The following is a 26343-nucleotide window of genomic DNA, read 5'->3' on the forward strand; positions in this document are numbered from 1 at the left end:
AGAAAAATGTTTAAGTGCTTTCAACTGATTCATACTATTGCTCCCCACTCATAGAAAAACTGATTTCAATCATGTTCCATGTGAAAAACACTTAGGACAACTGTTTTGTCTTATTAGTCTTAATGATACTCTGTCCCCATACAATTAAGGCCCCCTAATGGCACTCATTCTCAACATGAAAAGACAATTCTTGCATATTCCAGTCATAGTATGTAGGACAGATGTAGATACAGAATCTGGGTGGGCAATGATGCTGAACAGGGCACTGAGCATGTCTGAGTGTACTGACCACGAGAATCTCAACTTCTTTTTGTTCTTAAACTTCTCAGAATGCATATATCCTCATTATGATACAGGCTACACAGGCCTGAAAGATGCCAGTTTTTGCTGACAGATACTGAAATTATTTTTTAAAGCAGAGTTAGTGCATAGAAAGGCAATACGAGTAATCTACAAGAGCAGTAGCAGGCTATTTCTATATCTGATCTGAACAAACTATTCTTTGTCCATTTTAAATAATGTCCATTTTCAATACTAGACTTTAGCCAAAGAAATATCAAAGTTGATAAAACCAGGGACAATATACAATGAGTTTTCTTAGGATCGAGGAGACAAAGCTCACATATATTGCTGGGTTATGATCAGGTGGTGTTAAATAATCAGTATTATCACAAAATTGTTGCAATGCAACAAGCTTTTGTAAGTAAACATGAATCATGCGGGTCTATTTCAGGCATTATAAATAAAAATACAACCTGATTTCACAGGGTATCAACTAATATTTACAAGGCTACTTGAATTTTTCTGTTGAAATTTTTCTTAATCGTTAAATAATAGTTTTGATGGTGGTAATACTTCATGTTTCAAGGTGGTGAGCTGAATGAACTGAATAAGAAAAACAATGATTAAGGGAGGGAAGATAGGCCTGACACAAAACTGAAAAACATAAAAATAGGAAATCAGAAAAATCTGATTTAAGAAGGCTCATCACTCCAAGGTTTCCATACTAAAGTCATACACATGCCAGCCACTTTAAGGGTCTCAGGATTAATCAAAACCAAAGGAAATGATAAAATGTGAACTAAAGTCACCAAGATTGGAAAGCACCAGCGAGTGACAGACACATCTACCACCAGCATTCTCAGCTGCAATGCATTTAAGTACAAAGAACTACCTGTGTATACTGCCATATAAATACTTCCACTTATGATATTTAATTTTTATCTCTCATTTTTAAAAAGTGGCCTATCTTATTAAAACAGAGGAAATATGGATTCCTTTTGATAATTAATCACCTTTTCTGATATCACAGAAAAAAACAATTTCTATACCATGTAGTAGAAAATTAACTGAGTACAGTTTCAATCCCGAGGACATACATACCTATGTTATGATTACTATTCTGTCTACTCAGATAGTCTTCATTGTTGACCTATACTAACTACTGATGTTCTAAAAATTTCCTGAGTATTTTACTTTGCTAAAGGATTTATTAAGCTATTTATGTTAGTGTACAAACTGTCGTTTACATTTACAAACAGACAACATGGAGTATTAAAGAATTTTAACCTTTCTAATTGCTAAACTTTATAGTTTGCAAAAAACATTTAAATTAAGATCTTCATCACTTGTAGTTCTTGGGTATCTCAAGCTGCTTTTTCTCCTTGCCTTTAAATTTTTTTCCAACCTATACAGAACATTTTTGCCTTTTAGTACTTTTTTTTTTTAAGATTTATTTATGCATATAGAAGTGGGGGGCAGGCCAGCAGTGCAGGGATCATGAGTGGATTCACCCGACACAGAGTGGGGAGCAGAACAGGTGGTTTGATGAAGTACACTGCTGAGGGGAGCAGCAGGTGGGTGAGCCAGGAGAGGTCTGCCGCACCATGTGGATCAGGGATCAAACTTGTACTGAAGTGGCTGCAGCCAGCTTGCAGTGCTGTGCTTTAACCAGCTGTGCCTACTTAGTATTAACCCTGTTTTAAAAAAAAACACTCCCCCAGATACACTTCAAATTAAAGTGACCAAGGATAAAACTGTATACATAATCTTTTTTTCCTATTTAAATTAACAGTATAGATATATACTGATATTCAAATTTACATACCTATTCTGTATGTAGGTGTGTGTATGTATGTGTATATATAGGTTACATATATAATCAAGATGCCCATGTGCACAAGTTTTTACAGAATCTCCAGTTTTATTAAAACTTACTCCTCACACACATTGGAGGACTATTTTCACTTTGACTTGTTTTAAACAACACAAGGAGGTTGGCACATTTTAAAAGTAACACACTTTATTATAAAAAAGAGTAACAGTGACTCCTAGCATCTGATAACGGACTGATGAAGACAGATTAGTTTGCTAATTTGACACTTGATTGTGCAACATGCATCTCCCAGGGGATGATCAGGGAATGCAAAAAGCGCAAATTCTAAGCAGATGATTGTTGCTGTCTTTAGTCCTTTGGGTAAAAAGTTAGTTGAAGTAAATGGGAGTAAGTCACCTGTGGATTTCATTTATTCAGACAGGGTTGGTCCATCTTTGTCAGAAGCTAATTACAAACAGCTACATGATTTGTAGCTATATATTGCTCATTTCAAAACACTCCAGTGACATCCAATAATTTTATTATCTCCAGTGTTAAGGTGCAGTATTATGCTTTTCACACTATTTAAATATCTCATTTCCATAATCTAAATGCCAGAAAATTAGTACATTCCTTTATACAGTGAAAAATAGGTTTGCTGGAATGTTTAGTTATAGCTGAAGGTAGCAACATTTACAACATTTAGCTTTGTTACATCCATAAATATGTGGAATCTGTTTGCAAAACAATTGAAGAATCTTGCAAATACTGCCAGAATGATTGTGCATCTTTTTAGCATAATGACTTATATTTTACACAGATCTGCTGACTGCTAGAATGACCTCACCTTAATGCAATAATGCAAGTCGTTAGGCCATTAAAATCACATTATGAAATATCAACCTTTATATACACAAATAATGTACACAAATAATGAACTGGCAAGTATCTAGTTTCAAATTAGATCCTTGGAAGATGGCAAATATAGAGGCTGGTTATCTTTGCCTTAAACATAATGATTAAAAGCACATTTTGTTAGAAAGGAAGAAGATAAATGGATATTCTCAATGTTCTAATTTGAAGTGATACTTGCCTCTTATTTTCTTGAAAAATTTTTTGAAAGTTATATACATACGTTTCATTTAAATTACGCAGCAATCTTTTATTGTCCCAGATTTTGTTTAATGAAGATCTGTCATTGACTCAACTCAATGGTATCTCACAACTATAAGAACTGCAAGATAAGAAAAAATCAAAATCAGATCCTATTCATTCATATTCTATGTTAGAAGTATATTCCTACTTGGAAATGAAAAATGAGGACTGAACTTTTGAGATAGTGGATAACAAATGGAAATGGAAAAACAAATGTATCATTAAATAACCTATGTCCATAAAATTAGCATTCTAGTCAAACAGATTACTGCAAAAACCCTAGCATACACTTGGTAAAATACTTAATAGCATGGGGAAATAATCACATAAGTATCTTAGTTTTTATTAGAAAGTATATTTTTCCCTATCAATTATATTAATAGTAACCATCTGTGTGTGGTAATATTATGGTTGAATTATGTCTTTACACTATTCCACATTTTCATATTTCCATGTAAATATAATGGTTGTTTCTTGTTTGTAAAAGTTATATTCTATGAAAGGACTGCAAACAATGAATTGGTGACTACTGAAACACTATCCCTAGGGAAAACCAGGTTAAATTCTTGTGTATCTCTGGCTAGCCTTGTTTATGTATTTCTGTCTAAAGGGATATTTAATATATACTGCTGATTCATTAACACTGAACTCACAGCCAGCAAAACTATAACTCATGCCTTTAGTGAAGCTTATCGTGTACTTTTTCCAAAAGGCACATCATTGCCTTCTTGTGCTAGCAACACTCAACTCAATGGAGCACTTCAGGATTACTAGGGGTCATTTTAAATAATGAAATCATCAATAAAATGCTTAAAGATGAGAGAAATATGTCACTAAGTAGACTATGAAGGACACTTGATTTTATGTGAACCGAAACTAGAAGGTAGACCATGGTTTCACTGGACATTCGCAGCTTGTATGCCATGAACACTCACATGGCTGCAAAACCACTGAATCCTAGTCAGTGCTATCCACAGGTGAAGCCACAAACACAGAATCCACAAAACACTTTTTCTGTTGAAAAATTCTCTGGTTATATTCTTTCTAAAATGGTTATTTTGGGACACTTTCTCAATTTTCACAAAGGAGCACGCTTCACATGGAGCACAGGAGGCATTAAAAGTGAACTGACTTTTAAGTAAATATTAAAGGACAAGAGTTTATGCTTTAATGGAGACTGAAATCAGAATATAAAACAAAACAAACTTGAGAATTTCTAGTTTGTCCTTCATATACAGTAACATGAAACGCAAGCACCTATACTGAAAGTTAACAATAAGTAGAAAATAAGTGTAAAGGTCTGGCGTAAATAGTCCTGTAGATGGAGATAGGGGACTGAATGAAATTCTGAGAGAATCTGATAAGATATACAGACTCTCCCCCCCCCATATAAAAATACATATGCTCTACAGATCCTAGGTTCTGAGTTAGTTCAGAAGTCATTGCCCAATCCTAACTCGACAAACGAGAACCCACCCTGACAGTAATCAGGTAAAGACTTACCGATAATCACTAGCAAAAGGATAACAGCAACCAAAGCCATGATGGCTTTTATCTGCAACACACAAAAAGGCAAGAAAGATATTAATGTCACACTTATGTTGCTTACTGCATTATAATTCCTCAATAAACAGGCTCATTTCTTGAAAGGTTTTCCATTTTTTTCTCATGAACATGCAGAGTTCTCCAAATTCAATGGGTGCTTGGTTGGACTTGGTTGTTCAAACTTGTACTGTACAGCAAACAGTAAGAAGGAGTCTCCATAGACCTAGACTTTTCAGTCTGGGATTTCTCATGCTTATTTCTACTGAGACCTTTGGTTAAGTATTTTAGCAACCATTCAACAGTTGTTCATAACATTGATATCTGATACAAATGGATTTTTTTTAAACCATTCTCAAAGTGCATGAAAATTGTTTATTTTCTTGGTATTTTATTCTCTTTAGAAATAGTAAGATTCTTCATGAATAACCTTATTTAGTAAGTTGCGTAGGAGCAAGTGTGTCTACTTCAAAGAGGAGAAATATTAAGATTAATGCTATTTAATAGTTTAAGCTTATGTTACATAAAACTCATATTTACCTAAAATGCATAAATAACTGATTTCATGTTTTTATGAATTCAGTAAAGTGTTTTCATAAGTGATTAAAGATGGCTCTTTCAGAAAGTTACCAGTTATTATAAACAGATGAGTATCACAAATAGTAACCACAGTAACTAGTGAAACATTTCCAAAATGGAACTACTGGAGACATTCTACTGGCATATTTATGACCGTAACAAGAAAATGCATGGAAACCTCCTAATTAGGACACCAATGCCTGTTAAAGATAACCCAAAATGTAGAAACAGATGCAGTGGATTATATAGGAGGTACATTTTCCATTTTCAGTAGTTATATGGGTTCACATTATACTACAAATTGAAATACAGTAGCTTTTTTTTTTTTTTTAAAGATTTATTTATTCATACAGAACTGGGGTACAGGCCAGAGATGCGGAGGGTGAGAGGATTCACCAGGGACAGAGTGGGGAGCAGAACAAGCAGATCGACGGAGTACACTGCTGAGGGGAGCAAGCGGGTGGGTCAGGAGAGGTCTGCCTCGCCATGTGGATCTCCTCCGGGGCAGGCTGGGATCGAACTCATGCATTAAGTGGCTTAAGCTTCTTAGTGCAGTGCTTTAACCCGCTGCGCCACCAGGGAGGGCCCTACAGTAGCTTCTTATTGCATTTTATTCAACATCATTATATGCTGATGAGAAAAAAATTAATTCCTCGCCAGGGTCAATTTTGTGGTTTGCCACTCTTGACAGCAGGTTTTCCCTAGGTACTCTGGTTCTTTCCCAAGTTCCAAAGATGCACACATTTGGTTCAGGGGCATGTCTAAGCTGTCCCAGCCTGAGTATGTCTGTGCATGTGCCCTGTGATGGAAGGGTGTCCTGACAAGGGGGCTTCTCAATTTGTGCCCTGAACTGGAATAAGTGGACTCTAAAATGAATGAATGAATATAAATGTTTGGGTCTTTGAATGTTATTGTGAGCAGAAAAATGTTCCAAGAGCTTAACTTTTGTTTATATCAATTACCCAATGGTCAGCTGGTTTAATTACTTAGTCAGGCATTGCTTGAGGATGTTTTGACTATAATGAACCACACACAATGTTGGTCACAACAGGTTACATCATATAGACTCGGTCTACAGGAGGCTGAACCACACATCCACATGTGCTTATAAAATTACATGTAACATTCACATGATAAATCAACTAATGACATGTTTCTCAAAATTTATCCTTCGTAAGTGGTGTGTGACTAATGTTACAAAATGAAATTGCAGTTTCCAAGAACCTATTGGCATGCTGAGGACTTAAAATATGATTTTAGTGACATAGGTATATGGAAGCTTTACATGCTTTTAAACTGAAAGCATTATTAAAGTAACTGGGAAACTTACATTAATTTTTCAACTTTACCCAAAACGTTAATCTAAAATTTAAATGGAAATAGCAGAGTCAATTTTTAAACATTTCACTAATTTTCTTCACTAGATTCCTAACAATGGCCAGAAAACATTTTTAAACAAAAAATGGCAGTAATGTATTTCTGCATGTCCAAAATTCTCTTCCAAATGACAATCTGTAAAGAGCCTCAGAAGTACTTAAAGTTGGATTAACGATACACTTTAAAAAAGGCCAATTTTATTCTATATAAAATGCATTTTGATGAGTGTTAACAGCTACACAGTGGACAACAACCTTGATCACACTTGAACATGAAATTTCATCACTTTAAAAGTCCTTGCACTGGCCCTCCCTGGTGGTGCATCGGGTTAAAGCACAGCACTAAGAAGCTTAAGTCACTTCCACATGAGTTCGATCTCTACCTGCCCCTGGAGGAGACCCATATGGGGAGGCAGACCTCTCCTTGACTGCCCGCTGCCCCCCTCAGCAGTGTACTTCGTCGATCTACCTGTTTTGCTCCCCACTCTGTCTCTGGTGAATCCTCTCACCTTCCGTATCTCTGGCCTGTACCCCAGTTCTGTATGAATAAATAATTCTTTTAAAAAAGTCCCTGCACATTCTGTTAGTCAATCTCCACCCCCAGGTAACCTCTGACCTGTTTTCTGTCCCTAAATCTCTTAAAAGCTCTTCCTAAAAATACAATTTAAAAACAATTGTTTTCTTTTAAAGCATACAATTCCTCTGCACTGAACTCAATAAACCACAATCAAAATCTTTAGATAGTGCTAAAAATACTAGGTAAAAGGTACTTACTGATCATCTTTTTGTGGCTACACGTACCTTTGTTCTTCCAAACTAATCTAAATAGACAATTCTGACAACTAGAAAAATTTAGAATATTTACATTCCTTTACATACATAAAGGAAACAAAATGTTTTTTCTTCAGTTCTATTTCTGGAAGAGATTCAACATAGACAAGCAAATCAAGAAAACTCGTCAAAGAAATTCTTTGCATATGACAAGGTCAAATTTAGGAAGTTTTTACTAAATTTGAGTAAAAATTTTCAACACGGTAAAAAATTACATAATCAGAAGGGAAAAGATTTACTCACATGACATAAAAAGTTTGCAAGAGGGCCCTCCCTGGTGGTGCAGTGGGTTAAAGCACAGCACTGAGAAGTTAGAGCCACTTCAGCATGAGTTCGATCCCCGCCCCAGAGGTGACCCACAATGGCATGTCAGACCTCTCCTGACCAGCACGGTCCCCTCAGCAGTGTTCTTCATCACTCGTCCTGTTCTGCTCCCTGTCTCTGGTGAATCCTCTCACTGCCCCTGCACCTCTGGCTTGTACCCCATCTCTATATGCATAAATAAATCTAAAAAAAAAAAAAAAATCTGTATAACCTGTATATGGTTATCAGTCATGCCTGACTAAAGGGACAAATTCCTTTCTATAAAATATTTTGCAGAAATGTGTATGACTCATTCTTTCCTTATTAATGATTTGTCTGGAATAATGGAGAAAATAGGATTTTTCTCAGCCCCATTTGCTATAATAGATCCTGACATGAAACTGCTTTTATTTTATTCCCTTTAACAGAAACAGAAAATTACTATTTTTCCTAATTTTCAACCTATATTTTTAATATCTTTATGCATTACAGAAGCTACAATGATAAATTATACGAAAAATTAGTATTTTATTAAAATGTGAACTTTTTTTGGCATAAAACTTAGGTATAATTTTTAAATTTAGGTAATACTGGTTTATGACACTGCATGTGATTCAGAGGCGTAGGGTGACACCTTCTCAGATGCATGTGCTCATATTACAACCTCCAGGCACCCAGCATCCTTCACTGTTGCCCACTCTGCCCCACCTCACCCACAGTGCTTTCCTCCCCCTCTCACAGCCTAGGTCAGTATTCTAGGGTTTGTTACTGGTTGGGTTTTAGCTGATCCTTTGTTTTCTTTATATTCCACATATAAATGAAACCATCCAGTATATGTCTCTCTTTGATATTTTGCTTACCACATCTCTACAGTTCCATGTAATTGCAAGTGTCAAGAGTTTATCTTTTTATTAGAGCTAAGTAATATTTCATTGTGCATACATACCATATTTTTCTTTTTTGTGTAGAAGAGCTGGGGTTTAGGTGTTTGAGGGGTAGGGGCAGTGAGAGGATTCACCGGAGACAGAGTGGGGAGCAGAACAGGTGGATCTACTGAAATATACTGGTAAAGGGAGCAGCGGGTAAGACAGGAGAGATCTGCTGTGCCATATGTGTGTTAGCTCCCTGGCCAGGGAAATGAACTCAGGCTGCAGCACTAGCAGTGCTGAGACTTAACCCGTAGGCCACCAGGGAGGTCCTATACCACATTTTTCGAATCTACCCGTCTATCATTGGGCACTTATTGTTTCATTGTAATTAATGCTGCAATGACACAAATGTGTATTCATCACTTTGATTCATATTTTTGTATTCCTGGGGTAGGTACCTAGCAGTGTAACTGCTGGATCATATGGAAAATCTATTTTTTTAATATTTTGAGAACCCTCCAAAATATGGACTATTTATTATGAAGATATCCATGCAAACATCTTTTTAGGCACTGCATGATTAGTTACTCCTGTCCCCAAAACAATTGAAGATTATTTACTGAATGCCTACAGCGACCAAGTTCGGAAGATTTTAATAAGCAAGATAGCTGTAGTTGCTGTCCTCTACAAGACTGTCTACCTTTCTCTTCAAGTCTTTGAACAGCATTTGAGATGCTAACCAATCTACCTGATATCTTTTGATTTACTTACTTTGCATCCACGCCACCACATTTGCCTTCGAAGTTGTTTGGATCTGTTGCTAAAAGCAGTTGCATTATCCGATAAGCTTTCTATATCACATAGAGGATGGAGAGAAGAATTAAACGACATAACAGGATTCTTTTATCTAGTCACACAAAGACAAGAAAATATTAATTTCTACTTCTGCAAATTTATTCCCTTTCAAGTATAAGCATGAAAATAACATCCTCCCTTTCCTCCACCCACAAACTCTGGCATTCTATTTTGTTAATGGAGCAAAAAGCAAGATGAGGTTAAGGAAATCTTCCCAGAGCCTTAGTGCTTTCAAATAAGCTTATAGATTCTGATAAGAAAATACTCTTTAAAAATTCAAATACTCTGTACATCTATAGAAAAAAATGTTTACATGGTGAAAGTGTTAGATCTTAGAAGATACAAAAACAATTTAAGCAAAACAATAAATTTTAAGTGGCTAAGTAAAAAAACATGACTTAATGAGTTTTTTGGTTAGATAAGTTCTGTCAAGGATTTATCAGGAATTCAGTCATTCATCGTCATTTAAACAATTTGAGTGCCTACTATGTGCTAGGAACTGTTAGAAGTACAGAGACTAACATTTGTCAGTAAAGAAAGATTAAGTGACCAGAGAAAGCATAAGATGAAAACAGTAAATAACTCAAAGTGTTTATTTAGGAGTAACTAGACCTCTCTTTAAGGTCATGAAACTACATGTATATCAACATAATAAGTCAAAAGAAAATACTACTTCAACAATTTTTAAACTTTTCATTCTCAATGAAACAGCATAATTAAAAGTGAGCAAAATTAAAGCACAAAAATTATAAATTTAAGAACCAAACATTCAAGAACAAAATGCTATTTTCCTAAACCAAGATTCTTACACATTGGCTAAAAAGAGAAAAAAAAAAACCCAAAAACAACACTATCAAAACATAAATTCCTATCAATAAACCTAATTATCAATAAATTTAAAGTATCTGTACCTGATTTGTCCTGTAGTTCATCTAGTCTCTCCCCTCTTTCAATTACCTTTGTAATATTTTCTTGCATGACATCAATAACTTCATCCACCTGATTCTGAACACTAGTTTAAAAAAAATTAAGTTATTCTTTGGAGAATTTGAAAATTTTTGAAACTTTCAATTAAACATGATAGAAAATGAACTCTTAGAGAATTAATCAACTATAAAATTTTAAGGCTTCGTAGCAATGGTTTTCCACTGGGGGCTTGAGTACTCAGGTAATTAAAGACGATACAAATAAAAGTAATGATGAACTTAGTTTATTTTAGTGCTGTTTTTGCAAATTAAATTACTGTCACAATGCTCAATAACTGCTGGATTTAGTCAAACAGACTGACTCTAATAAGTTTTATTTTCAATAAGCTATTGAGGCATTATAGTTGCAACCTGCCTTAGCTGTGGTTCATACATTAAGATTAACAAGGTAGTCTACTCAGGTATGTTAGAAGCTTATGGGAAAATAGGTTTCCAAAAAGGAAATGTTTGTTAACAGTCTATGAGACAGTGGATATAACTCTGCATGCTATGAGTCTTCTCTTAAACAGTGTTTATTTTAGGAAAACTGGCAACTCTTGGAAGGTTTTTAAAGTGTCCATAAAGAAGGAAAGGGGAAAACTGTTTTGTTGTTAAATGAAAATGATTTCTTCTTTTATACTGGGTGATATGGACCTGTACTACCAAATTTCATACTATTCAATGAAGATTTAATTAAGTTTAAAAAACTAATAATTGGCTTTTATCTGCCAACTCTTCAAAAATTGCCATCAGAATATACAAAGTACAGAAATGTTTAGTTTTCCTGTTTCTCTAATCATTAGATAAAATTACTTTAAACTAATTTATGAAGTCATGCCAGTGAAATATTTAAAAGTTGAACTCATGCTTGTAACTAAAATTGTTTAAAATGCCCTTCATTACTAGCAGAATAGTACATTTCAGACTGTCTGAATTCTAGATATGCGTTTAAATGTATTTACGTACACGTTTTAAATAAGGATAAGCAATTGTTGCTTCTAGTTAGGAAGTGTGTTAACTATCACCTAAAGCACTTTTCACAATACAGACATACCTCTTCTTTGCCACCCACTGTAACTCCCCAAACTAACCTAACAAATTGGATTATTACATATGGACATGAATAATTTTGAAAAGGGTTCTCTTCCTATCAGTGGAGTTGTATCTTCAAAGTGTGTTTTAAAAACAAAATGCCCATTTTGACATCAGTAGGTTCAGAAGAATTCCCAGATTCAAGCATTAATTACTGTCATCTCCCTCCCATGTTAAAACCAGCAAGTATACCCACTAACTAATATATTTATAGTGTGGTATAACTAATATATAGTGTGGTATGTATAATACATACATACATACACACATCTATATACATATATATATATATCCCCCTATGCCACTATATATGTGTGTGTGTGTGTGTGTGTGTGTGTATACTCCTACGTACTACCCCATGCCATTAGGGAGGCCCCCTAACTAATTTAGAAATCAAAGCCTACATACACTATTTAGGCACTGGGTAAACTGAGTAAACAGTAAAGTAGGGTCCCTCTTAGCTGCAGGTCATAGTATAAAGAGCAGGCGCTCTGGATTCAGACACACTTGGTTTTACAACCCAGTTCTATCACTTACTATATATGTGGCTGTGCAAGTCTCTTTGAACCTCATATTTTCTCACCTTTAAAATGAAGATGATAATCTCTCACTTGTGATACTTAGATGTGACAATGTTTATTAAACACTTAGCACAATGTCTAACTTTCAAGCATGTGCTTAGCAGTGTCAGTACTCTTCCATTAAGAAAAATCACATTCTGGAGCAAACATTCCTTATTAAAGAAAATACTTTACTGTTAACACCCCCATCTTGTGGTCTTTGGAAGGAACTGTTGACATAAGAATTTTTATCTTATATTCAAAGCCATACACACACACACACACACACACACACACACACATTTATACTGTAGAACATTCTTTGGGGACCATTTAACTGGTTCAACACTACAGTTGGGAGAGTGTCTCTACCTCTGGCAGAGAATGAATTCACTAGAGTAGCAAAGGAAACATTCCAAAAATAATCAAATTTTGATGTAGATATGTGAATATTTAAAATCACTTCCCAAAACATTCTTCTTGAAAAGTAATATTAACAAGACCAACAAGGCAAAAATATTGCAGCCAATCAGTACCCTATAAGGAAATGTTATAATTTAGTGGTGATAACAAAACAAATTCACCAACCTTAGCATTTCGGTTACTGTAATCTTGGGTGTTTGTCCATGGCAAGCTGTGCTCTACCATGTCAGGTATCATGCCTGGTTAGATAATCCCAGGGAGCTGGCACATCTGGCTACTTCCTTTTCTTCTATCTATGTAACTAAGTAACTGTCTGAATCTAAGTGGCTCCATTCATCTGCACTGGCCAAAATAGACACTTGAAGCAGAAGAGACTCTTCTGTTGGCCTTGAAGAAACAAGAACCCCACATACTACAGCTGTAAAGACATGGATTCTGTTAACAACTACTGAATTTGGTCTAGAGCATCAATGAGATCACAGCCCTGGTGACACCATAACTGCAGGCTTGAGAGACCCTGCAGAGAGCACTGACCTAAGCAGTGGCTGAAATCCATTCAGACCCAGGGAAAAATGTGAGATAATATGGTTGATTCTGGCTGCTAAGTTGATGGTAACTTATTTACACAGCAGTAGAAAATGAAACACTATCTAGTATTCAATTTGTTGGTTCAGGATTTAGAATCCATGAGTGAAGATCAGGTAAAGTGTGGGCTACCTGACAAAAACCCAAGTATCTCAACAGTACCTAGATACCCCATTATAGTACCCTTTCCAAAATATGTCAATTGTATCCAGAGTTAGGGAGGCAACAAGCTCTTTGCAGATCCTGAACTTGGTAATTCAGTTTATTATCCATGGTTCCTCTCAATGGCTTAATCAGTTTTCTGGCTTTAACTGTTGCATCTATTCCTTCTTATCAGGATTCATATCCTTCTGTCATTAGATAAGTCACAACAGCACTACCCATCATATATTACCAATGATGTAGAAAACTTTAAACCAAAAATCAGCCATAAACTTAACAGTAAAGATAAAATTTCTGATAGTAGATAAAAGGTAGTGCAGTATCACTTTGAAAATGGGAATAAAGCTATACTTTACACCAAAGTAGATCTTATTGAGGCTAAAAACATTTGACATTAGGTAGCCAAGTTCAGGAAAACCAAAACTAGGAATTACATTTCCTTTGCTATTATTCAGAGGTAGCTGCATGAAATTAAAAATTACTGGGTTTTTGGGCCCTCCCTGGTGGCTCAGGGGGTTAAAGCACAGCACTAAGAAGCTAAAGCCACTTCAGCATGAGTTCGATCTCTGCCCAGGAGGTGACCCAAAGGATGCGGCAGACCTCTCCTGACCCGCATACTGCTCCCTCAGCAGTGTACTTCGTAGATCTGCCTATTCTACTCCCCACTCTGTCTTGAGTGAAGGCTCTCACCGCCCCTGAACCTCTGGCCTAGTTCTGTATGCATAAATAAATAAATCTCTGAAAAAAAAATTACTGGGTTTTTGAAACCCAGTAGTTACAGTAAGTCTACATCAAGATGCAGCAACATTTTTTTCTGTAAACATAGATATTTTAGATCTTTGTCATAATCATTCAATTTTTCCATAAGAAAAGTAGGTATAGCTGTGTCCCAATAAAACTATTCACAAACACAGGTAGCAACCAAATAGATTTGGCCCGATGCTTTATTTTACCAACCTGTCTTCTACAGAGAAATATGATAAATATGATAATCATTTGAACAAAGGACTATCTCAGGAACTTACTGCTTAATTTTATCATTTCTAGGTCCAAATCTTGGTCCAGACGGTCCCCTTCTGAAAATAAAATCACATATATATTAGTAATAAGAGCATTTAAAAAACTGAACACACACTCAAGCTGAATTATAAACATGGATTAGTCATTTGCCATAAGGAACCACACTTTACAGTACTGCTGAAACTGAATGATATACAATCATGTCTATATTTCATTGGTAGATAGTGCTGGAAACAACCTAATTCAGAGAATGTTACAACTTTCAGAGAAATTACGGCTTACATAGCCCAGCCCTTAGTTATATAGTTGTTTTACTCATTAAACTAACATAATAACTAAAGTGCCAGTGACTGAGTAGTCATGAACAATTCTGAGTAGCTTTATGGTCAATTATAAACATAGAATCATAAAAATAAACCATACAATTCACTTTAAATTTCAGCTGTGATGAAATGGTGACTATCAGTGATTGGTACAGAGAAAAAATTCCTTCAAAACTAAAATGTTTAAAGCTGCTCTTTGATGACTCATTTTAAATTTACCAGCATAGCAATGTAAGAGTCTATGAAAATATTAACATTAAAAAAGTATCATCTATTATAGTTAATAATAAATATTTAATAACTATAAATAATATATGTGCTTTTAATAGCTATACATAATATATAAACAATAACTATGTATGTATATAAAATATAACATAATAATAAATAAGTCATTTTAACCAAACCAGTTTAATATTCTGGAAGTAAAAATTTTGAATATTTGAATGATTATTCTAAAAATAAGAGTATTTGACAAAATTCAAAGTAGATTCTGTATCAAACACTAACTCCTCACTCCTACAACTCTCTGAACCTCTATTTGTTCTCTATGAACCATGACTTTGACTTACTTGAGGCACCTCATAATTAGCATCGTGTAAAATTTGTCCTGTTGTAACCAGCTTATTTCCTTAGCATAATTTCTTCAAGGTTCATCAATGTTGAACCTTTTAAGACTGAGTAATATTCTACTGTATGTAAATACTGTCTTTTGTTTTACCCAGTCCTCTGCAGGTGGATACCTGGATTGTATCCACCTTTTGGCTTTTGTGAATATTGCTACTATGAACAATTAATGTTAATTTTTAGAAATTATTTCAAGAATTTTGTCTCCCTTTCAGAACCACAGTGTATGGAAGTTGCATTTTGAACAAGTATGCTGAGCTTGTTGTCACACCCTTTGGAAAATGTACAGCATTATTTAGAAACTCCTGTTATACTGATCTGAAAAGCGCTGTTTGTCACACAAATATTAACTTACATTCAGGTAGTCACTTATTTAACCAAAAAACTTATTTTTGTTGTATAGAGTTCCTTCTTAATACATAGCTATTCTTGTCTGAGGCTTCTCACTGTCATTGGCATTTGTGACTATGGAAATCTTATAACCTGCAGGAAATTATCTTCCTACTTTATCTGACTTTTCTGTCAAAAAATAATTTCCTGGTTTTTGTTCACTGTTCCATGCTGCCAATTATTTTCTATAAAAAAGCCTTTACCAAAAAATTTACAACAATATTAGTAATAAATGTTTGTTCTTTGTCATATCTTCCACATCAATCTCGAGAGAAAAGTCCTATAAGAATGTTATCCTTCCTAATTTTGCAAATACAAATCAAGGTCTTTTTTGAGAACCCTTACTATCAGAGCTATAAAGGATTAATCAGGTCAATTAGACAAAGCAACAAGGCAATTCAATGTGGAAGGATGATCATTTCATCAGATGATGCATCAGATGATGCATCAATTGGATAGCCATGTACTGAAAAGTAGAATTCTTACCCTTATCTCAACCATACATAAAAATTAGCTTAAAACAGATTATATACCTAAATGTAAAAGTCAAAACTATAAAACTCCTAAAATAATCCAAAAAAATCTTAGTGACCTTGGTTGGGCTTGGCAAAAATTTCTTAAGCAAAAACTCTTTTAAACAAGTAATGGTGTGATTAAATTGGAGTGGTAGCAAATATTAGAATATAAATGACAAAGAACTGTCTATAAAAAAAACCTTTAAATTTAAAATTCAGCAAAAATATTCAACATGTAATTCATAAAAGAATGGCAAATATATATAAGACCGTCAACATAAATTTGTCATTAATGAAATGCAAATTAAAACCATGAGATCACTATACATCCAAGAGAATGGCTCAGATTACAGACTGAACATTCATAGTGTTGATGGTGAGGTTTCTTAGTAACCTCAATTCTCACACAATGCTGCTGGGAATATAAAATAGTAGACCTCTTTGGAAAACAGCTGTAAATATACACTGATCACTCTACTCCTAAGTATTATCCAAGAGAAAGCACATGAATAACAAAACCATGTAGCTATTGATAATAGCTAAAAACTAGAAATATCCCAACCATACATCAGTAAAACCTAAAAACCTACTGACACATATAATAGCATGGATGAATCACAAAATAATTATGGCTTGAGTGAATCAAATCAGTAAAGCATACTGTATGATTCTACTTGTAAAAAAAATCCTAGAAAACACGAGCTACAATTAAAGAATGCAGATCAATTGTCTGAGTACGAGGAGTAAGAAATTACCAGTGAATATGAGCAAACATCTGAGATGATAGTTATATTCATTATTTGATTTTGGTGCACTTTATAGGCATTTTATTCTATTTCAATTATACCCCAATAAAACTAAGAAACACTTACAGAAAAAAATCTTCTTCTTCATCTGAATCATCTTCCAAAAGATTTCTCTGTCAAAACAAGAAGAAAAACTCAGCTTTCAGAGTCTGAGGTCTTATAATCTACCAGAGAGGAATAATGAAACAAGTTCTATCCTGGTGAAATCTGAGTTCCAAATTTTGACACAAACCACATGTGCTACACTGTAAAATAAAAGATAGGGAGCCATGTTATCTGAACCACATTTGCATGCTCTTTAAAGAAAATGGTATCATAAATGCAAGAATTTTCAAACGGACAAGGGAGAAAGGTCACAGGGAACTACAGGCAACCATGAGACAGTTAAAAGTCCCTTCTCCTTTTGCCTTCTAATCGTCTTCTATGGGTAGAATCTAGTGGTAAGCCAGGTGGCAAAGGAGAAATGAGAGTGTGGAGGCCAACTCTGGCATCAGAAAACAGAGGTAGGGTTGAAGTTGCGAGACAGGGGCTTAATAATAGGCACAGTACCAAATTTTAGCAACTTAGTCCTCCAAAGGGGAAAATAAAAGATGAAATAGACCATAAAAAAGAACAAAGCCAGATCCTTCCAGTAAATAAAATCTCAAACAGCATATAACCTGTACCTTTGGGGAGACATCATTCCATGTCCTAACCCCTATAACCTATGCATGGCAAAAACTATGCAGACATAATTATGTCAAGGACTGCAATCAGATCATTATGGATTATTTGTATGGAACTAATGTAATTTTAAGAGTTCTTAAAAAGGGTAGGCGGAGGTGCCATTGAGGGAAATTGGAAGATGTTGCACTGTTGTCTTTAAAGATGTAAAAATGGGTCCAAAACAACAGGTAGCCTTAAAAGGCTAGAAAAGGCAAGAGTATAGATTTTCCTCCTGAAGGAACACAGCCCTGTTGGCACCTTGATTAGTTAGCCCATGAAGACCCATTTTGGGCTATGGGTCACCAGAACTGTTAGATAATAAAACATGTTAAGTTTGTAGTTTGTGGTAATTTGAAGCAACAGGACAGAAATACACTACCCATGTAACTTTCCTAAAGAAATTACTCAAATTATACCAGTCACAAAGAAAATTGAATCAGAACAAAGCAATTAAAACAGATTGATATGACCGATGAATCAAATATTATGTGTTGTGAAATTCAAATGGATGATGACAATGTGATCATGTGCCATAACTTAAAGAGTTATTGAAAAAGAAAAGGCATGTAAGGAAAAACTTTTAAGAAGTCTCACTGGTTTAACAAAATCCAGAATCTGGGAGTGGAAGTAAAAGCAGAGTTAACATGCCCATCTTAGTGGGTGGTGGAATACAAAGGACAAGTGGCTAGAATGAAAAAGTGAAACAATGGAAGGAGTATGGTTTCCCAGTTTGTAGGTAGAGAACACAGATGTAAACAATACTGTTGAAACATAGTTAAAAGAGAACAGAGGAGGGAGAAAAGAAGGATATATTTTTTTTTTAACTGCCTAGTGGGATGGAGAGAAGGAAAAATGATTTGAGAAAACATCGAGAAATATGACAATCTGTGTGCAAGAATATGTAATGGTAGAAAAATGAAAACAGCATTAATTCAAGTAAGTTTAACCTTTATATGCTAGCACTGCTAAAAATAATAAGCAATTGCTTTGAATGGACAGAAGAGGTATGAGCTCTAAGAGAAAGGTCAACTGAATAGTTGATAGATGCTATGTCGAGAATTATAACAGTGATGGAACAGAAACTGACAGGGTGACTACATGTGATTATGCTGTCATGGAAAATCATTCTCAAGAAATAAAATTTAAGCTGAGGTTAAATGATAACAAAGAGCAAGTAAAAAGCAGAGGGCAGAACATTCATTGTCATCAGAGGGAGTAGCTAGTGAAGGCAAAGCCCAAATACATTAGTTTTCATAATAAACATGAAGGGCTTAAATGCTTCCATTAAAAACAAAAACTGTATTAGAGTTCAAAAAATATATTTCAGTAAGTATCTTTACAAGAAATTTGCCCAAAACAAATATCAAATAAAGGATAACAAAAAGAGAGAAGATACATCAAATTCTAACAAAAAGGATGTTTGTATTAGCAATACTGAAATAAAGAGGAATTTTAGGACAAAGCATTACACAATCATGAAGAATTTACTATGATAAAGTACACAATCTACCAGAAGATTTCACAGCAATGAATATTTATATAACTAAAAATATAGCACCAAAATATACAACATTATAAGAAAAAAAATACATCTGAATCATAGGCAGGAATTAAATACACATGTTAGAAAGAGAAAGCAAGAAGACAAAAATAATCTAGAATTTTATATTCAATTTCAAATACCCAAGAAATGAATGTTATAAAAGAATTTTAATAAATTCAAAAAATTTAAGAAAAATTACTTAGGTAGGTCACATTCTCTGGCTATAAATGTAATAGAAGTTAAAACAAAAGAAAATTTTAAAACTTTTAAAACTTTTAACACATTAACACATTAAAATGAAAATGGATATTTAATAGACTATGTAGAAATGAATGACGCTGCAATCTTATAGCTCAAAATCTACAGTGTATGGCCACATCAGTACTTAAAGAAAAATGTGACCTTAAATATATTTGTTTATGAAATCACAAAGGTTGAATTAAGTATTTAACGCTTAAGATGTAGAAGTCATTCCTATGCAACATACAACCCCAAAAGCTTTAAAGAGAAAAATTCATGGATTTGATTATATAAAACAACATAAACATGGTTAAATACTTTCAGAAAAAAGGTCTGACATCTGTATTGTGTAAAGAACTATGACAAACCATAAGAAAAAGAAACATCATAGAAAAATTGTCAAAGGTTATTCCCATTAGAAAAAAAGGCCAATGATCATATAAGAGTAAAGTTGCTTCAAGTTAATAGTATTCAGGGAGATGGACTGATTCTTTCAGCAGAAGTTTCTTGAACACTATTCTAGGTAGTAAATAAACTATTGGTACATTTCTGATACAGCTTGTTTGCCTTAAAAGATGATATAAAGATTCAACATTTTTTTATGATAAAAAAGTTCGAGAAACAGGTGCAGGAGAAACATGCCTCAACAAATGAAGGCCCTATATGAGAAACCCATATTCAATATCACAGTTGATGGTAAAAAATTAAAAATGTTTCATTTGCGATCACCACCAAGGTCAACTCTCATCACTACTACCCAATATAGTGAGAAGTCCTAGTCAAAGCAGGATTCAAATTGGAAAGGAAGAAGTAACATTATTCTTGCAGTAACATAATATACAGAGGAAATCCCAAAGACTCCAGTAAAAAGCTATTAGAAGTAATATATAGGGGCTCTCCCTCCTGGTATAGGTGGTCAGGACAGCACTATGAAGCTATCCCCAACCCCGGCCGCACAAGTTCAATCCCCAGGCAGGGAGCTAACCCACATGACAGCAGACCTGCCTTGCCTGCTGTGTATTTTGTTCGATCTGCCTATTCTGCTCCCCACTCTGTCTCTGGTGAATCCTCTTACCCTCCCTCCCCATCCCACATCTTTGATATACAGCCCAGAAAAAAAAATCTTAAAAAAAAATAAACGACTACAGTAAAAATGGCAGGCTACAAAATTAATACACAAAAATCTGTTTGCAATCTGTTGCAAACTAGCAGAGTGAGAAATCAGAAAAAAAAATCCCATTTGCAACCATATCAAAAGAATTAAATACATTGGGATAATGTTAATGTAATAAATGAAAGACTTGTACATAGGAAACTCTAACACACAGAGACAAAGATATTCCATACTGAAAGAAGAGTTAACATTGTTAAAATGGTTTTATATTACCAATGCAATATACAGATTAAATGTAATACCTATCAAAATCCTACCAGAAATAAACCAAAAATTCATGAGATTTATTAAGAAATACCAAAGTCCCCAAACTGCAAAAACAATCTTGAATGAGGTTGGGTGAGAGTAGCACAGAAATGTTCCCTGAGACCAATGGAACAGAATTGAAAGCCAGAAATAAGCTCATACATAGATGGAACAAAATTTATGAAAAAAGAAGCAAGAGCTGATAACAGAGCCTGGAAAGTTTCTTCAGTAACAGTTAGAAAAACTGGATAGCCCCAAGGAAAAGAATGAAACTAGACCACTATCTAAATACTACCCACAAAAATTAACTCAAAATGAATTAGACTTGGATGTAACATGTGAAACCATAAAATACATATCCTCCTTGCCTAAGACATTAGTCTTAGACAAATCTTTGAGGACTTGATTCCATCAGCAAGGGAAACAAAAGCAAAAAGAAACAAATGGTACCACATCAAACTAAGAAATTTCTGCACAGTAGAAAACATTATCATCAAAAATGAAAAGACACCCTACTAACTAGAAGATACTTGTACACCATATACACAATAAGTGGTTAAATATTCAAAATACATAAAGAACTCAACTCAAAAAAAAAAAAAAAACCAGACTAAAAATGGGCAGAGAATAGGAACAGACACTTCTCCAAATAAGATACATAGATGGCAAATAAATGTGAAAAGGAAAAAAAAATATATCACCTCACACCCTTTGTGAATGGCCATCATCCATCAGTAAGAAACAAGTAATGACATGATATAGAAAAAAGGGAACCCTTGTATACTGTTGGTAAAAATGTAAATTGGTGCCGACATTAAAAGAAGTATGGAGATTCCTCAAAAAATTAAAAGTAGAAATTCTATATGATCCAATTACTCCACTTTTGGATATTTACCTGAAAGATACAAACATACTAATTGAGAGAAAGATATACTTGTTTACTGCAGCATTATTTACAACAGCCGAGAGATGGAACTAACCCACATGACCAACAGATAAACAGATAAAAGGATATGGTATATATACATACTATTACTATTAAAAAGGTAGGATAAATAATAATAAGATAAAATATTACCATTTGCAGCATTGTAGACTGATCTAGAGGTTACAAAATTTGGTGAAATAAATCAAGGTAAAGAGAGATACACACCATATGAGTTCATATGTGACATAGAAAGAAATCAACAAATGGATGAGCTAAAGAAAAGTAAAGTTTAAGATTGTAGGCAAACTGCGGCTATCAGATGGGTGGGTAAAGAGTGAAAAAAGAAGACAACTGTATGGTAAAGCACAAAGTAGACTTTAAGTGGTGAAATTAATGTAGTATAAAAACATGATTTTATAATGCAATGTTACTTCAATTAAAAAAAGAAAAAAATTCTGAATTTAACCGCATTTGGCTCTATAGTTCTGAATAAGCTGTGTACTTTACAAAATTCTCTCTGAAAAACTAAACAGAAGTTGTAAGCATAATTTGACAATGAAAATAGAATTCAGCTGAGTACCAATCTAAGTGACATATTTTTTAGTGTTTTTACAATGAAGAAAACAAATAGAATATAGCAATAAGTCTGAGAATTTTCAAAAACACATTAAAAAGGAAAGAGAAGCATTTTTTCCATCTTTCTCTTTTAAAGCTTACAATTCTGAACTTACCCTTTCACTTTTCACAGAACCAGTAACATCATCATCATTTAGGTGGCGTTTGAATTTAGGAGGCATATTTTTTACTCAAGAAACACTTCTCTATTTCTCAGAATATGTATTCACCACCTTAAAGAGAAAATAAATTTAATCAGATTTGACACTTTGGGGTTTAAGTTAAAGCCCTTTGGAATATAAGGTCCTATATGATAAGACCCACCCACCTCCTCCTCCACTTTTCTGACTTCACCCACTCCCTGCTCACTTGCTACACTCAAATTTACCTGGCCTCTACGCTAGAACTCAGATCTTTGTAGTTAAAAGTGTGAGAAAATGGATGTTACCTTCTTAAAAGAATGAGGTTCTTAAGGTTTTTGTTTGTTTGTTTTAAATAAAATCAAAGAACAGATTATATAGGAGAGGGGGGTAAATGATAAATTTTATTCCTCTAAAATTGGCATCAAAATCGGGATATCTTTAGTTTGCTCACTTCCATTTACTACACTAAAATGAGTGGTTAGATTTCCTCACTGCATGGACTTGGGATGGTCAAATCAAGTCCAAGTTAAAAACATACTATAAACTCTACAGAAAGCCCTGTTTTAAAGCATAGTAATAGCGTTCCCACCAAAAAGGAATATAGTTTGGCAAATACTAGGTTGATGAAATGTCTTTTTTCTTTTCAAAATTTTTTTGCTACAGAAAGTCTTACAGTTTTTTATGTGCTAATATGCACAGTGGTTTTCAGGAAAATGCTTAAGTATGCAACATGTTCAAAACTTTCTTGAGAAAAAGCTGACATAGCACATGACAGTTAAGTATTTTGGATTAAATGGTAGGTGAAAAATGAGAATCACTAAAATGTACTGAATGACTTACTATGTATAAAGTACTGTTTCAGTGATTTCAACACATACCCTTTTACTCTTTTCTATATACTATATTTTACTCTTTTCTATATACTCCTTTGAATTGGACATCAAGAAACTAAGAAAGCTAAGGTTTAGTTAAGTAACAAAGTGTTATTTACTACTCAGTAAAATGTAGAAACCAGGCTTAAATTAATCAATATCTGTGTGATCAGTTTCAATATTTGTTCAATTAATTGTTCATCAGCTTAACCAGTTCTATTCAGAAAGACCACTTTACTATAGTAACCCAGCAACCCTCTTTTTGCTCTTCCACAAGAAAAACCTCTAAAACCTTAAAATTAGGAATAATTACACATCAGGTTTTTAAGTTAATATTGTACACTAAAAAACAAAAACAAAAACCCAGAATTCAACTTCATAAACCAAATAAAAGTAATATTTTAAGTTGGCTACTCATCAAAACAAATTGATAGATACTTTAATAAAAAAAATGCTTCAGGCCCTCCCTGGTGGCGCAGCGGGTTAAAGCGCAGCACTGAGAATCTGAAGCCACTTCCGCATGAGTTGCATGAGTTCGATTCCCGCCTGCTGCCTGCCCCGGAGGAGACCACGTGGTGAGCCAGACCTCTCCTGGCCCGCCCCGCTGCTTCCCTCAGCAGTGTACTTCGTCGATCTGCCTGTTCTGCTCCCCACTCTGTCTCTGGTGAAGCCTCTCACCGCCCCTGAGCCTCTGGCCTGTACCCCAGTTCTGTATGAATAAATAAATAAAACTTTAAAAAAAAAATGCTTCAAACCAGAAACTTAACAATTTGTAATAAAAAACAAAAAAACCCCAAATTTTTGTAGGCCTCCCTAGTGGCACAGGAGAGTCTTAGCAGTCCAAGTTATCACCAGCCACTGCAGCATAAATTCTGTCCCTGGCCAGAGAGCTGACCCACAGGGCACAGCAGACCTCTCCTGTGTCATCCGCTGTTCCCTTCAGCAGTGTATTTCAGCAGATAAGTGTGTTCTGCTTTCCTCTGTCTCTGTCTTCCCTCACCTTGCCCCCTTGCACCTCTGGCCTACCACCTTGTTCTTATAAGCATAAATAAATTTTTTTTTAAAGATTTATTTATTTATTCGTACAGAACTGGGGTAAGGCCAGAGATGCAGAGGGTGAGAGGACTCACCAGAGACAGAGCAGGGAGCAGAACAGGCAGAGCGACAAAGTATACTGCTGAGGGGAGCAGCGGGCGGGTCAGGAGAGGTCTGCCTCGCCATGTGGTCACCTCCGGGGCAGGCAGGGATCGAACTCATGTGGAAGTGGCCTAAGCTTCCTTGTGCTGTGCTTTAACCCGCTGCGCCACCAGGGAGGGCCATAAATAAATTTTTAAAAATTCTATTTGTCATAATTCTAGAATTCTTCCTTTTATAATAGCTCTGTCCAGTGCATCCTTCCATTTCACTTCCTCATACTGTGATTTCAGACTGATGCATTCATGGAGAGGAGAGAATGCCATAGGAGACAGAAAATGATAGGGTGCTGACACTGGAGCATTGGTGGAGAGTGTGAATATAAAGTTATATCCCCCCAAATTATAGTTATGTAAACTAATGGCAAATCAGTAAAACAAAACAAAGAGTAATGTAGTCATGTAGAAATATTACAGAGTGCATGGAAAAACAGGTGACAAAGGGAGAAAATGAAGAGCTTTATCTTTTAATTACAACTGTATTTTACCTATATTACAAATCCACAGATTCAACATCCCAAAGCAAGTAAAACAGAGTAGTTTCCCTCTCTCTCCAAAAGAGTCAGAAAGCCTTTTCTCAGTATGTCCAGAGTAGGCCTCCAGTGACCATGGTACGAAAACTAGAGGTCTGTCAGGGCCCAATGAGCACTGGGGAAGTCCATTACCCTTACTTAAGAATACTTACTAAAGGTTAGGAGAAGCTTCTGTCCTTATGTAAACCCTTTGCCACCCCTAATCAAACAGTTACCTAGAAGAATGTAGTTTGGAGGTTTATCATGGGAGTTCTTCACCAGTGAATAGATCCCCTATATCTAAGAATCTCTTTTTAATTTTCAAGATAAGGATACCTTCCCCCCTTTTCTGTCATGTCTCTTCTCTTGGTACTCCATGACCCTAAACCTGTTGCGTTTCATTATTTCTTAGAATTTACAACCATGTAAATTCTCCATTTGTATTCAAATAGATTCTTTGCTTCACCTGGTGCTGTTTTGACAACTTGTCTAGTCAGAGAAGAACCTGGAGGCTATCGGATAATTTCCTTTGCACCCAAAGACTTACAAATTTATGAAACATATAGTAAAGCATAAACATATAGTAAAGCATAAACATAAAGTAAACCCCATATTCAGCTTCCATAATCTAAGGATTAGCCTCATAAAAGCAATAAACTTGTGTCTGACAACAGAAAAACCATCAGCAAAACAGCAGGGAGATTAACTAAACCACAGTGTAACTAACTAAAGTTATCTATGTCAAACAACTAGTAGAAATAAAACGCTCAGAAATTAGATTGTATATACTCTTAAAATTTCTCCTGTAAAAAAAGACATACGCGACCCTCCCTTGTGGCGCAGCGGGTTAAAGCACAGCACTAAGAAGCTTAAGCCACTGCCGCATGAGTTCGATATTCGCCTGCCCCGGAGGTGACCACATGGAGGTGACCACATGGCGTGGCAGACCTCTCCTGACCCGTCCCGCTGCTCCCCTCAGCAGTGTACTTCTACGATCTGCCTGTTCTGCTCCCAGCTCCGTTTCTGGTGAATCCTCTCACTCTCTGCATCTCTGACCTGTACCCCAGTTCTATATGAATAAATAAATCTTAAAAAAAAA

General features: G+C 35.0%; 1 protein-coding gene across 2 annotated transcripts in view; it reads right to left on the bottom strand.

Moving 5' to 3' along the window:
* Positions 1 to 2201: 2201 nt before the first annotated feature.
* VAMP4 (vesicle-associated membrane protein 4) overlaps positions 2202 to 26343 on the bottom strand; it is a 26179-nt gene continuing 2037 nt past the window's right edge. The window contains exons 2-8 of one of the 2 annotated variants that reach the window (XM_012728850.1): positions 22641 to 22757; positions 17140 to 17186; positions 14418 to 14465; positions 10517 to 10617; positions 9522 to 9601; positions 4754 to 4805; positions 2202 to 3329 (exon numbers count right to left, since the gene is read on the bottom strand). In XM_012728850.1, coding sequence (XP_012584304.1) covers positions 3304 to 3329; positions 4754 to 4805; positions 9522 to 9601; positions 10517 to 10617; positions 14418 to 14465; positions 17140 to 17186; positions 22641 to 22706 — 420 coding nt within the window. In that variant the 5' untranslated portion in view covers positions 22707 to 22757 and the 3' untranslated portion in view covers positions 2202 to 3303. Of the gene's footprint in view, positions 3330 to 4753; positions 4806 to 9521; positions 9602 to 10516; positions 10618 to 14417; positions 14469 to 17139; positions 17187 to 22640; positions 22758 to 26343 lie in introns of both variants that reach the window. The other variant, XM_004688480.2, reaches the window with a different exon arrangement.

Source organism: Condylura cristata, unplaced genomic scaffold, assembly GCF_000260355.1.
Source record: "Condylura cristata isolate star-nosed mole 26May11 unplaced genomic scaffold, ConCri1.0 scaffold00024, whole genome shotgun sequence".
NCBI classification, from domain to species: Eukaryota; Metazoa; Chordata; class Mammalia; order Eulipotyphla; family Talpidae; genus Condylura; species Condylura cristata.